This window comes from Plectropomus leopardus, chromosome 3 (assembly GCF_008729295.1).
Source record: "Plectropomus leopardus isolate mb chromosome 3, YSFRI_Pleo_2.0, whole genome shotgun sequence".
NCBI classification, from domain to species: domain Eukaryota; kingdom Metazoa; phylum Chordata; class Actinopteri; order Perciformes; family Serranidae; genus Plectropomus; species Plectropomus leopardus.
This window is the reverse complement of record NC_056465.1, coordinates 11,535,321-11,548,625: the sequence shown is the minus strand read 5'-3', so window position 1 is coordinate 11,548,625 and position 13,305 is coordinate 11,535,321. Positions and strand designations below refer to the sequence as shown.

Here is a 13,305-nt window from a genome sequence, read left to right as displayed (position 1 = left end):
GAAAAGAGAACCGTTATGGGATTGATGACGGATAAATTGTCTAAACTCTTGGTTTATTTCAAACCTTTTCAAATCTTAAAAATGTAAATGTATATCAAGCAGAAACCAATTCGAAAGTGTTTGCATCTTGGAAGTCAGGTTATCTCACAAGTGCAACAACGCAGTGGTATGTGACCTATTGTTTGGGTGTCTACAGATATGTATCTCTAGATCTGAGATCTGACAAGAAGTTGTGGCATTCATCTGCATGTCTGTTCGAGGTTTAAGCATGTGTAGGATCTCTAAGGTCACAAGCTTTAAGGAGTTAAGTATATGGCTACTGCAGACATTCAGATTTTAGAGACTTGAAATTGGAAATCCCATAAATGCATTTTGTAGCTAGGGTATAGTGTAGAAATATACCATAGTTTATTTGGCTCTAAAGTAGACCACTTATCAAATACACTTTTTTGGATAAAAGCAGAGCCACCAGTGTTTGAACAGTGAAAACAATAAAAACACACACATTCTTCTTCTGTTTTAGTGCTTTAGAGGGAGGGAGGAAAACAGGGACAGACCCAGAGAGAGTAGGAGTGATAAACACAGCACGTCCTCTTGGATGTTGTTTTGCCAGGATTTTAGTCCTGCAGCCCAGGTAGGGAGACTATCTATCTGCAGTTGATCTAAGCACGCACTGAGATGTCCTTGACATTCTTAGCCCGAGGTAAAGTCAGCCCAGATTCCAATTAACCTGTCTCATATGTGAAGACAAGCTGCTCTAGCACTCTGTACGCATTCCTCCTCCTCTCGTTATGATGGATTGATCCTGCTCATAGTGGGCTCATCCACTACAGACACGTGGAGAGAAGACAATGCAGTAATGGATGGGACGCTTGAGGCAGTTTGTTTTCCTCTGTGCATGGGGCAGTAGACAATGCACATACACGTGGAGATGTGAACAAATATGTCAGGATTCATTCTGAGGTCAACCCTAAGTGTGCATTACACTATGTGGTATTTCTGGCAGTGGCCCAGAGATATGCCACTCAAAGAACAATAAATCCTCTCAACAAATTCAAAACACAGCAGAATTTTCTTTATATACTTTTGACAGCATTCTTTCTTGCTGAGTGAAGGCAAGTTCTTTCAAGGAAATCACACCTGGATTAATACATAGGATTATACTCAAACTCAAAGAAACAGCCTCAACTGTACTGACTCTGACCCTGTGAAAAAATACTTCTTCTACCTATCATCATCAACTCCGAACATCTGACCTTCTCATATTCAATCCCTTTCATCCTTGTTGCTAAATTTTTCGTTTTTCTAACGGAGTGATAAAATCTTATCCCCACCATTTGTCCAACTAAGGCATAGTTGCCAATACAAGTTAAGTGTGTAACTTAAATTTCCTCTTCCTCCTTGTCTGACTGATGGATGTACTTATGGTTACATGTGACACACGTATTAAGAGCCCTCTATCAGGGACCAGAGATGAGAGCACTGAAAGGAAAAAAGATGGGAAAGTGGGGAGGCAACAAAGGTTGAGAGGCTATTTAAGCCACATCTACATGCATGCTGTGGCCTGGAGAGCATGAGCAGACATGTCGACGGAGAAGGTTAAAACGAGAGAAAAAGCAAAGAAAGAGGTGCTCCTGTCAGCAACGACTGTCCCATATATACATGACTCACTACAAAATAGAAAGCAATAAAAAAAATCTTCTTTAAAGTGGTGTCTATATATAGATTGGATCTTGGGGCGAGTGGGGTGCACCAATTATACTGTTTCTGTCTCAGAATTACCTCCAGAACCTTAAGGGGCCATGTCAAACAAGGAGTTTTTTTTTTACAGCTAAAAACTCCTGACGCTCACCTGGGAGCGTTTGAGAGAGCTTTGGAGGCGCAGCATTTTTTTTCAGTTGAGAAGCTTTGCTGCAGCTGGTTGCTATGATACGGAAGTAAACATGTCTGCACATTGTGGGTTCATGAGAGGAGACATTATATAATATTAAAGTATTCTTATACTATCAGTTATATTAACAGATTCTCCTCCATTGTTGTTGTTGCTGTTAAGCATTTATAGATGTCAGATGTGACGGTTTGTGTTTGTAGTTCACTGTTTTTCCCTCCTCCACTGTAAATGACAGACTGAAGTGACAGTGCTGAGTGAAGCGTTTTTACCAAAAGTTGAACATTTTTATAACACTGGGCACTCAGAGAAAAAAAACAAACAACCAAAAAAAAAAACACCAAGTCGGCAGTTTGGTGCAGTGTCTACCCCCAGCGCCTTGTCGCGCTGCCGGCATTTGTAGCGCAGCGTTTGTAGCACGGTGCAAATATGCAGCCCTTAACTCAGGTCATCTGCAAGTACAGAGTAAGAATCTGATACCAGTGTTCTCTTTTCCCAAGATTTTAAATCTGAATACCTCACCACATGGAACTCACTAGGAAGATTGTTATGTAAGATGGCATGAAGCCAGAGCTAAAAACAGACTGTAAATATGGCTGAATGATCAAATGTCAGAGACAGTAGTTGACTATTGACAAAGACAAAATGGGGAACAAAAAGAGTAATTTAGATAATGTTGATGTTCATGTTTTGTATTGCATTAGAGTTTTGTTGTTTACCTTGAGCTAGGTATTCTTCTTCTCCAGAGAGTACTGCTGAGCATACTGACAGGAGCAGGATAAAGTTCCACCTAGAAGGACACACAGACACAAATTAATAAGACATTAGGTCATTTTAACAGCAAAAGATTGAAACATACAAATGTGGGTATTGCATTTCATCCAGTCCTTTGATCTACTAAGCTCATTAAGAACAATTTTGATTAGAATTCTGCGAGACAGATGAGGAACTTCAATCAAACACACATTTCCACGGAGGTGGAAAATAAAGTCTTATTCATTGAATCTCAAATAGAATAAGTCTTATTCCTTATTCTTAATTTATTCCTTGACGGAAAGGTTGCCAGTAAATCACAGGGCAAATACAGATACAAACATACATGTTAGTGTCTATGTTGCCTTGAGTGTTGCAGCCTGGGATGAAAACCAGAACTCCAAGATGAAAGCAGAGCAAATACCAAGGATAGAGAAACATTATAACTGTAAAGATAAATTCATGTCTGGTCGTTTTTACTGTAAGGCAACACTGCTAACCACTTAACACTGACAGCAACCTTTTCCCATTCAATTACAATCCTGGTAACATAGTTTATACAAGATACTGCTGTTCATCATAAAGATGCATACCAGATGTTTTTGCTGTGTGTGAAACTCTGTCAAAGGAGATTATTAGTCGGTTTACTATATCCTGACTGAGACAGAGCAAAGTCACACAGATGCCCTAACACTTATATCAAATAAGAATTCGACTTTACAGAAAACAACGGTCTCTTGTTAAAGTTTTGTCTTTGTCATGGTGCCAAAACTGTGATGAATCTGAGAAAATATTGATGACTACTTGCCTGTTTTTCCATTCAATCATAACAATTTGAAGTCAAGCGTTATCGTGCTTACAAATGTAGAAAGCCTCCCTAAGTCAGATTATTTAGAGTAGAAGGAACAGATATCTTAAGTGACGCTAAGATCAAAAATTTGCCTGATTTTATACCGCTTGACACTGGAACAAGAGTGACATATGTTACCATTTATAAGTGCCACAAGCCAGCAAACCAAAACCAACAGTGACATATCACACAAATTTAATTCAATATAATCTTCCACCAGAATAAAAATGACATGCCATCACAGCCACTTCTTGATTTCTGAGCAGCTGGATCTCTTTATAATAGGGCCTTGATGTGATGGCAATTATTTGAGACATAGAATTTGGGAAATTCTTCCGGCAAGCACAAGTATAGGGATGGCCAAGGTAAGCTGAGGATATAAGTATGGGCTCTAAGGAGGAATTCACTCTTCTCACAGTGGTCATTTTGACATGCCATGGCAGGAAAAACACAGGTGTAATTAATACCATTAAGTATGACTACAGTAGATATGGGCAGTATCATGGTATTAAGGTATAGCGGGGTATTTAGAAATTTATTTTAAATACTGTCAAAAATACAGACCCTCAGAAACATACAAATTTGAGTGAAACAGATATATTTATATTTCCTTGTGTCTGTGACAGCAAATGGTGGTATGGAGTCAATATAAATATCAAAAGACCATTTTCACTGTCTATTTCTGCTGAAAACTGCATGCGTCATGCGGAAAAACAATCAGCAAGACTCCATTTGTCCAGATGTGCCACAGCTCAGCAGCGCTGCTCAATGTGGCTGTTCTAACCTGGTAACATGGGGGCCAAAATAAAAAACAACTGCTTATGCGGAAGTCTTAGACTCAGTAAAAGATGTGTTACTCTGTTGAATAAAGAAAATGGGTGTGAGAATATGAGCTTTTGTTCACATTTTGTGAGTGTATTATGTATTGAGTATACTGAAAATGACAATGTTAGCGCTGCACATTGATACCATCATATACTGTATATCCCAGTGAATTTCCAGGAAGGTATGAAAAAATAGATCCTGCCCAGCCCTAATCTACAATATGTTAAATTCAAACGTGTCAGTAAGCTAAATCATGCCATTAAATCAGCACACATGATAGACCTTCTTTTACAGCAGACATTTTGACCCCTCATGGTAAGCAAAGCAAAGGTGAAACTGATAACATTAACAATGGCTCTGTTCCATTAAGTGTGCCAGTATGCTATTCCAGTGAGCTAGCATGCACAAAACCAGGACCTCAACTTAATGAAATGCAGATATCATTTATGTAATTAAATAAACTTGTGCTTTAACTAAAAAAAAAGGTCTATACATGGGCCCTGGAACTGAAATAGCCAAATTAAAGCTAATGGAAAGTTGTTGTTATTAATGATAATACCTAGCTGCACCATGAAAAGGTTCTGTAATAAATTGAACAATACAACTGTCAAACCTGCTACCTGTCAACACAGCTAGATTTTGTGACTCTGCTCATGGCATGGGAAGATTTGAGAGAATTATTATAACATTAACATGACATTAAATTAAATGATAAAGCACAAAGAAGACCTTTATTAGCCAAGCATAAGGCTTTGTACCTAAACGTTACAACGATGCAAGTTTTTGGTAAGGCAAGCAAGCTTAACTTAGCCATTAGCTGATATTAACTACAGCTAACGTTACTTGAAATGCAGGTAAGTTAGATGCAATGTTGTATCAAAGTCAAGTTGGTAAAATTTGAGCAGCCTTGACATTTGCAGACGAATGAGCTTTTTACAGCACTCACTCAAGACTCACTTGGACCTTGTAAGCTAATGGTAAGGCTAGCGGGCTAACGTTAGCCTTAAAAACGTTATCTAACCTTAACCGAAGCTAATGATACTTAGCTTAGCAGTTAAACTAAAGATACTATCAGTGTTGTTGTTTTAAAGTCAAGCTGTTAAATGTCTTAACAATGGTGACATTTGCAGACAAATTAGCTTTCAACGGCACATATACTCACAAAGAGACAGCTGACTGGGACAGAAATGTAACCGCAGTAAAAACTGATCAGGTATGATGCGTTTAAGCTCCCCTCGGTAAAAACAAGCATTTATAAAGTAAGGTAAATTAAAACGTTCTCATGATATGTTCAATGCAATCTTGTAAAGTGTTGTTCTTGACGAGAAAAGTGAATAAGTATAGGTCATGGTATAGGTGTTTGAAGGATATTGTTTCAGAACAGTATTGGTAAAATAGATATTAGAAAGGGAATCATAATAGTGCCTACATTGTATTCAATAAAAAGTCTTTTGAAGCAGTTATTGAAAAATGTTTTTAATGTTAAGGGTCATTTTAAAGATTTTTTCGTGTGTGTGATTGGATTTGTGCTCACTCAAAGTTTGCGAAATGAAAGACTTAATGACTTTAAAAACAGTTAAATTCTGTTTTTATTAAAACAGAATTTCTGTATCGGCCCAGAATTTCATAATCAGTGCAACCTTAACAGTGACCCATTGTGTCTAGAAATGTTATCATACTGTCATATTGTATTAAGTTGGGCAAAAATGTCATTACTGTAAACACACCATTGGCAAAATAAAGGGAAAAAATTACGCAATGTGAAGGTATACAAGGAAATAACAGGACTAAAGTTGTGAATTGAATAGCCTAACATAAACAAATAACTTTGACTCTAACCTTCATATTTCCAATGTATCCATATGCAGCTAAAAGAAAAGTTAATGATTAACCTTGGGGCTAAAATGGCTGGTAAATTAATAAGTCAACAGTCAGTTTGAATTATCAATTAATCATTCGTATAAATGTAATTTGAATTTCTGGATTCCAGACTGTTGATTGGACAAAACAAACTACTTTAGGTTGACACATTATGCTCTGGGAATTTTTGATGTAAACAATTAAATGATTAATTATTTTAAATAAATAAATAAAACAATTGATTAATTGTGATGGTAATTGTTAGAGCCCAAATCAATATTGGGTTTAAATCAGTTGTTGGAACATTTTAAAAAGAGGCCTGGGAGCCCCTTAAAAGGCAACCTGACTCCTCTGTTTATGAAGGCTTTCAGCTTTGACATTTTTATGTCTGAAAATATGGCGAAAAGTCATGCAGGGAGCATTTTTGTGTCATGTTTTATTGTCTCCAGACAATGATGGATTTGGTCTCAAAGGCACATTTGGTTAATAACAATTTAATGCTGTTCATGGAGGCATGCCTCAGCAAAGCTATGACCACAAAGAGGGAAAGGCCCCAGCTGAGATTTAGAGACAGAAGTGTCACGCCTGTTTTTTGACATTCTTTTTTTAAACTTGTAAAGAGCACTCTGCCTCATCGATCTTTAAAGAAATTGTCAACCCAGGCTGTTTTAGATTGACAGGAGATAATGATCTACCACAAATGGCATGTACATGACAACAGTTATCTATTTACAAAACATTGTGTCTGTACAGCAATATGGTAATGCACACATGAAAGAAAGAAAGAAAGAAAGAAAGAAAGAAAGAAAGAAAGAAAGAAAGAAAGAAAGAAAGAAAATATGTTTTACTAATACTAATCACACAATGAGATATTAGCATATAACCTACTTGGCTGCATCTTACTCTAATAGATTCTTTGAGCCTCAGTCCTTTGACCCTCACTGACCCCACCTCTAGGTGGCACTGCCCTCCATATAGCTAGAAGGGAGCAGCTGAGTGTGCAGTTACAAACTACATTGATATTTGTTTTTTCCTTATTCAGATGAGATTTTCACATGCAGATTAATGTTGATTACTTTACTTTCTTTTTTACACAGACCACCATTCCCACAGTTTAAAGATGAACTTGTCAGTCTTTAAAACGACAGCAACAGTAGGACATTATGTTATCTATGTTAAACTCCCACCATTCTTGTGCCATTGGTAGGATATTAATCAATACCCCTATCATACTGATTGGATATAAAGGTAATATACTTACTAAAATAACATGGTTGGTTTTAGAATGTTATTTTGTTTTAACTATTGGTATATACATACTACAGGTTTTTGCTATTGTTTTCCTCTGATATGTATCAGTCAAATCACATGTAAAACCACCAATTAATCAAACCACCATTTAATCAAAGCACCAAAGCAATCTAATTATATTATAGGGCAGTGGTTCCAGGTTGGTCCAGGTGCTCCCAGGTGGGTCACCCAGCACCCCTCTCTGCCAAAAACTCTGCCACATGACTCAAAACGTGTTGTCTGGCGGAGTTTTGCTGGCTGTTGCTCAAACTACAGACTACCATATATCTGCCCACTCCAAATACTAACTAATTAAATTAAATTCTGTTTCTCACCTACAACTTTTCAGAAACATGTTTTAGCCTTCTGTTTAACTGTAAAACAAGACTGTTTGTTCCCAGTCGGCCGCAATCATGTCAAATGGACAAGTTTGCTTTACATAACCCACAAGAAGGCACATTTATTGGTCTGGTGCAGCACAGTGCAATCTGGAAGTTGTAGGTTTTCCCTACCTCTTGAACAAAAGCGGATGGCACAGCACAAGTATTTGCGTCTTTCTACTGCATATAAAGCCTGGATTTATGAAAAGATGATCTTTGCAGCAGTAAAACTTTAAACAGTAGTCAAAGTCACCAACAAGTCACCTCTTTTCTCCTAAACTATAACCCTCAACATACGAGCATTGATCATGTACAGCTTCAAAGCATACTCTGTACATTAGAACCAAATCAATCACATCGACAGCCCTGTACATAGTAACAGCTGCTGACACAACTTGAAGTGGCTTCTGGCAACCAGCGGGATGGTTTTCAGCGCAGCAGAGTGGCAGAACAAAAGACAGGAGGAGACAGTAGTCCTGCTATTTTAATATGCAGTTAGAATATGTGAGAGTGCTATCAATCACAGGGTGCTGTCACACCTTAAACCTCCCCTTCAGGCATTGTTATGTGAGTGTGATGGTTACAAACAGCATGGTATCTGTCTCACAAACATCTCTCCCTTCATGGCCTTTGAGGGCCAGATTAACCCAGCAGAGAGGCTGCCAGTGTTTGTGTGGCCCTATTTGACAGAAAGCTACAGACAGGCAACCATGTTTGTTTTCCCAAAGCAATGTGGCCCTGCAGACTTGAGCAAAACAAAGAGAAAGAAAGAGAAGCAGAGAAAACGACAACAAGAGAAAACAGAAAGACGAAGACTGAGTATTAGTAGAAACACAGTGAGCTGTCAGTCACCTGTTCCCCATCTAGAAAGTGGTGCGACATTCCACCGCTGGGAACACAGACAAATCCCCAAAGCAGGAGAAAGCAATAGAAGAAAACAAGGGAGGAATATATGATTACAATCATTCATCTGTTGAGAGAGGATAATACTGACATTTATGACGCCAATGAGTAGCTGGTTCTGCTTTAAACTTGGCAGGGTTTAAAAGTAGAACAAATGAGAAAAAAAAACTAAATATAACACTTAACATTCCCTTTTGGAGTGTCAAGTGGGGCCATCTGATGCTGATTCAGGCAGCCTTTTTTTCTGCCTGTCTGTCACACAGTCTCTGTTCAGGACTATTTAAGGATTCCCTAAGAGTATGCCACCAAACAGACTCTGGTCACTGCCTCAGCACATCTGCAGTGACATAAATACCTTCAAGTAATACTTCACCCTCCATATGACCATTTGTATCAATTTTTTAACCTGTGAGATAAACTTTGCTTTTCTCACATGCCTCCACAGTAAATGAAGAATCCAAAAATGGACAAAGTTCTCAATTAACTTGAGTCACAAGTGAAAACATTTAATAACAAACTAACTAAACTATGTCAAAACATTAGTTTACTAACTATCACACAACTCGTACAGTAAAATCCAAGTCTCATTTATCCAGTCTTACACTGAGTGCTTCACAAACAGACAGCCTTTTCCAATAGCGGAGTGAACATAAAGAGAAATGTATCTAAGTTCCTTTTATTACCAGACTCCATTGAAGAAACAGTAGATTTACCTCGCTGAACATGGGAGCTGAGAAGTGCTGGGAACTGATCTATCTAACTGATCAGAGTCTGGCTTTGAAGAGAGCATATATTCATTTTACTCTCACCTCAGCTACACTGAAAGAAACAGCTGCTGTTTTAGGAATTATTGAGCACAAGGCCGGATAAATGAGACTTGGATTATACTGCACGAGTTGAGTGAAGGTTTGTATAGATGTTTTAATATAGTTTTGTTGTCAATGAGGCCCTCCATGACTTCAATTCATCATAAATGTTCTCAGTTTTTGGATAAGTGAGGAAATCTAAATTATCTTCATGAATTTAGTAACATCACATGGGGTGATTAACTGATATACTATAAATGTTAGTTTAAAGGACTATGTATCCACTTTAACCCTACTGTTTACCATCCTTCTGTCTCAGCATCAGTTGGTGATCTTTGTGTATCTTATTACCATTGGCTTTTTATTTTGTTGTAAGCAAATAAGAACGAAACAAAGGTACCGACTTCTTCATATCCACGAAGTAGGCTACATGCACAGCCACCAGTTGCATCGTGTCTTTATTAAACCCTGCGGTAAATCCCTGTCTAAGTGACAGCACACTATGACATGCTTTCCAGTCTTTGCAGTTGATGGAAAAGACTGCTGAAAGCAAGACAAAGCTCCCCAAACACTGCTCTGTTGACTAAGGGAAATACCACTATGTGGGGAGTGGGTGTCATGTCAAGACTATAAATAATCACAACTTAAAACTCCCCTCTGCAATGAATCATTCCAGCAGCAACAGATCTTGCCTTTCTCCCCTCAAAATGAGCTTGGATCCCTAACAATGGTTCATTCAACTGAGGAAAAAGGCTGAGAGGCAAATGGAGAGGTAAAGTGCTGGATTTGGTTTGGCAAATAGGAGCAAAGTCACTTAAGTTCTGTTTACAGTCCTCATAAGGAAAGGGAAACAATTTTCTTACTTTCATCACTGATGTCTGTCGGGGGGGGTGACTCTGTGAGCAGTGACATTCACATTACACTGTTTACATGTCTAATTTGGCAGGCCACTTATCAAATCCATTAGTATCAACAAAGCATGCAAAGCTGTTAATCTACCTAAAGAACTCTGAAATGTTAAAGTTCTTGAGGGGATAAACAGAAATGACAATAAAATTGCTGTTGATCCATGCTGGGGGTAAAAAATTAAGTATAACAGTTGCTCCTCCTTACATTGGTGGTGAGGTTCTTTGATTTGTAGGGACATGTTGGACCATCTAAACAAACTCGATAGGAGTAACCTTGACTGACTCCCCATTTCATCCCCTCTGTTGACTTTATAAGATTGTTTCTGCCTTCAGCGTATCACAACAGTCGATGCTGCTCTCTTTAGAAATACTCCACATTGAGTCATTATTCAGAAAATTGAGGTTTATGGAGCTTGACCTTGGAGCATTTGCCTAACCTCCATTGTTATATGCCCCCATGGCAAATATGTGGCTATTTGAGTCCAAGTTTTAAATGGAGTGGAATTAAAAAGAAAGGGAAAGCAATAACTTTGACGCATAAACGGATACAGTCCTCTCAGGAGCTGTAATGAGGCTCATAATATAAGTCACTTTGTAAAGACATCAAACTGTGAAGTAAATTATACAACAGTAAAAATACATCCATCATAGATACAGACAATCTCCTCCACACACACACACACACACACACACACACACACACACACACACACAAAAATTGTTCACATCCCAAGACCAACCGAATAATTCTGTCAGTGGAAACATCTGAGTTTTTTGCTAATCAGGTGTTCTGTCCCTGCATGCTTCGCTTCTCAACCTCGACCAAAAACATTCCTGGACACAAGAAAGTAACTGATCCACGGCCAATATCTGTTCCTACTGGCCGTGTTTCAGCTTTAGCACCTGTATCCTGATCATGATTACTTCATTATGGAGGCACTAAGTGGGCTTGTCTTCTTCTCATGTCTAAAAAGCTGGCAGCGAAAATTAGCAGGTCAACAAGTTTCCAGGTTTCAATTGCCCATTCTCTCTCTCTGGCCAAGATGTGAAATACTTTTCAGATCTAATATATTTCCAAACTACCCCAAGGGAGTCATGACTAAAAATATAAAGCTGATGATTTAGATGATGATTTTCTGAGAGCGGTATGTCATGTCCGGATGCTTCTTAATTGACTAAGAGCAGAGCGTAGGGGCATGTTTGTGCTCACTCAGGAGTCAAGAGGTCACAACAGACTAGAGTAAAGATTGACTTAGCCCACAAGACAGCAAGCAGACAAAGGGCTGTGAGTAAACTTCCACTGGCCTTTAATAGTTTGCCCTTTTCCTGTTGCGGGGAGACCTGCAGATGTTAGGAGGGTTAAATACACTCACTCACACAGACAGGCCAAAATCCCTACAGGCACTGTGGAGAAGATGAGTATGCTGCAGCGAGAAGGTGAGCAGGCTGTGATTCCATTACAGTTTTACAGGTGAGAAGTTGCCTCATCTCCTGAATCCATGGAAACAGTTCTCTAGTTTTTTTGACAGTTTGTTAGCTGTATTCATTAAAGGGCTATTCACACAAATAGTGACAAAGAGAAAAAAACATTTTTCCACCTCAGCAGTGACTTCTCCATCAACAGGCCTCACCATCGGCAGAAAAATGTTCCTGATAGAAATGTTCTCAGTGAGGTCTGAAGTTTATCCTGGATGACACTGACATTGTTTCTTGTAAGATGCTTTGCTGGTTGTGAAGGTTAACACATTTTTCACATTGCTGGGTCATTATATTGCTTTTTTAAATTTTGGGTGAACTGCTCATTTAAAGGTTAAGTGTGTAGGATTTATTGGTGTCTAGCAGTTGATGTTACAGATTGAAACCAACTGAAACTTCTCCAATGTGCCAGGTATGTAGGAGAACTACGGAGGCCGACACAGAATCACAAATGGTCCTTTATAAAGCCAGTATTTGGTTTGTCCATTCTGGGCTACCATAGAACAACATGGTAGACTCCATGGAAGCGGACCCGCTACCAACCTAAATCTAAACTGCTCATTCTAAGTTAACGAAAACACAACAGTTCTTAATTTCTGGTGATAATAAACTCATGAAGACTTTGTTATTGATATTCTATTCAATTTCTGCCAATATATTCCCCTAAATGAACTTAGCCACTGTACCTTTAAGCTTCATGTTATACCACCCATGTAGGATTTAACTGAGTTTATGACTCTTGCTGTCCAAAAATTACAGACTCTTCAGATTAAAATACATGGAAAACAGAAGACGTGAGGCCATATTTAAGGTAATTACAGTATGTGTGATCATAGCCTCATGACAAACTACAATATCTGTACTTCATGTAATGACAACAAGTCACTATCCAGTGAGCTGGATAGTAGTGACATGGAAAACATTGCCCCTTGTTCTTCACTGTAGTCTTGTTCGTGGTCTAGTAAAATAAGAAGACCGTATATATTGATATTTGCATCATCATAGAAATTAAGTCTACCTGCAGAAGCCTACTTTCACTAAGTGTTATGCCTTATTATATAGTGTACCTCAGTTTCCATGGATGTTCATACAATAACAAGAGATTCCATGTATCCAACACCTTGGCACTACACTGGACAAACCTATCGCTAAAGCACAGGTGCATCTCGAGGCCCAGATTAATCAGTCAAGCTAAATGAGGTAGATACATGTCACTGTGACTTACTACTGTGTCACTGCATCAGGTCAAAGCAAAATTCACCTCATTAAGACATCATTCATGACATTTAACTTTTTTTATTAGCCATTAGTCTTGACCCCCTCCTAAGTCTATTTCCACTTCCTGAGAAATTGCATCATCAACCCA

The 13,305-nt window shown here is 38.4% G+C and overlaps 1 protein-coding gene across 1 annotated transcript in view; it reads right to left on the bottom strand.

Annotated features, from left to right (window-relative positions):
• LOC121941362 (collagen alpha-1(XXIV) chain) overlaps window positions 1-13,305 on the bottom strand; it is a 99,602-nt gene that overhangs the window by 84,465 nt on the left and 1,832 nt on the right. The window contains exon 2 of the mRNA XM_042484141.1: window positions 2,608-2,678. Within this exon, the coding sequence (XP_042340075.1) occupies window positions 2,608-2,678 (71 nt within the window). The remainder of the gene's footprint in view (window positions 1-2,607; window positions 2,679-13,305) is intronic.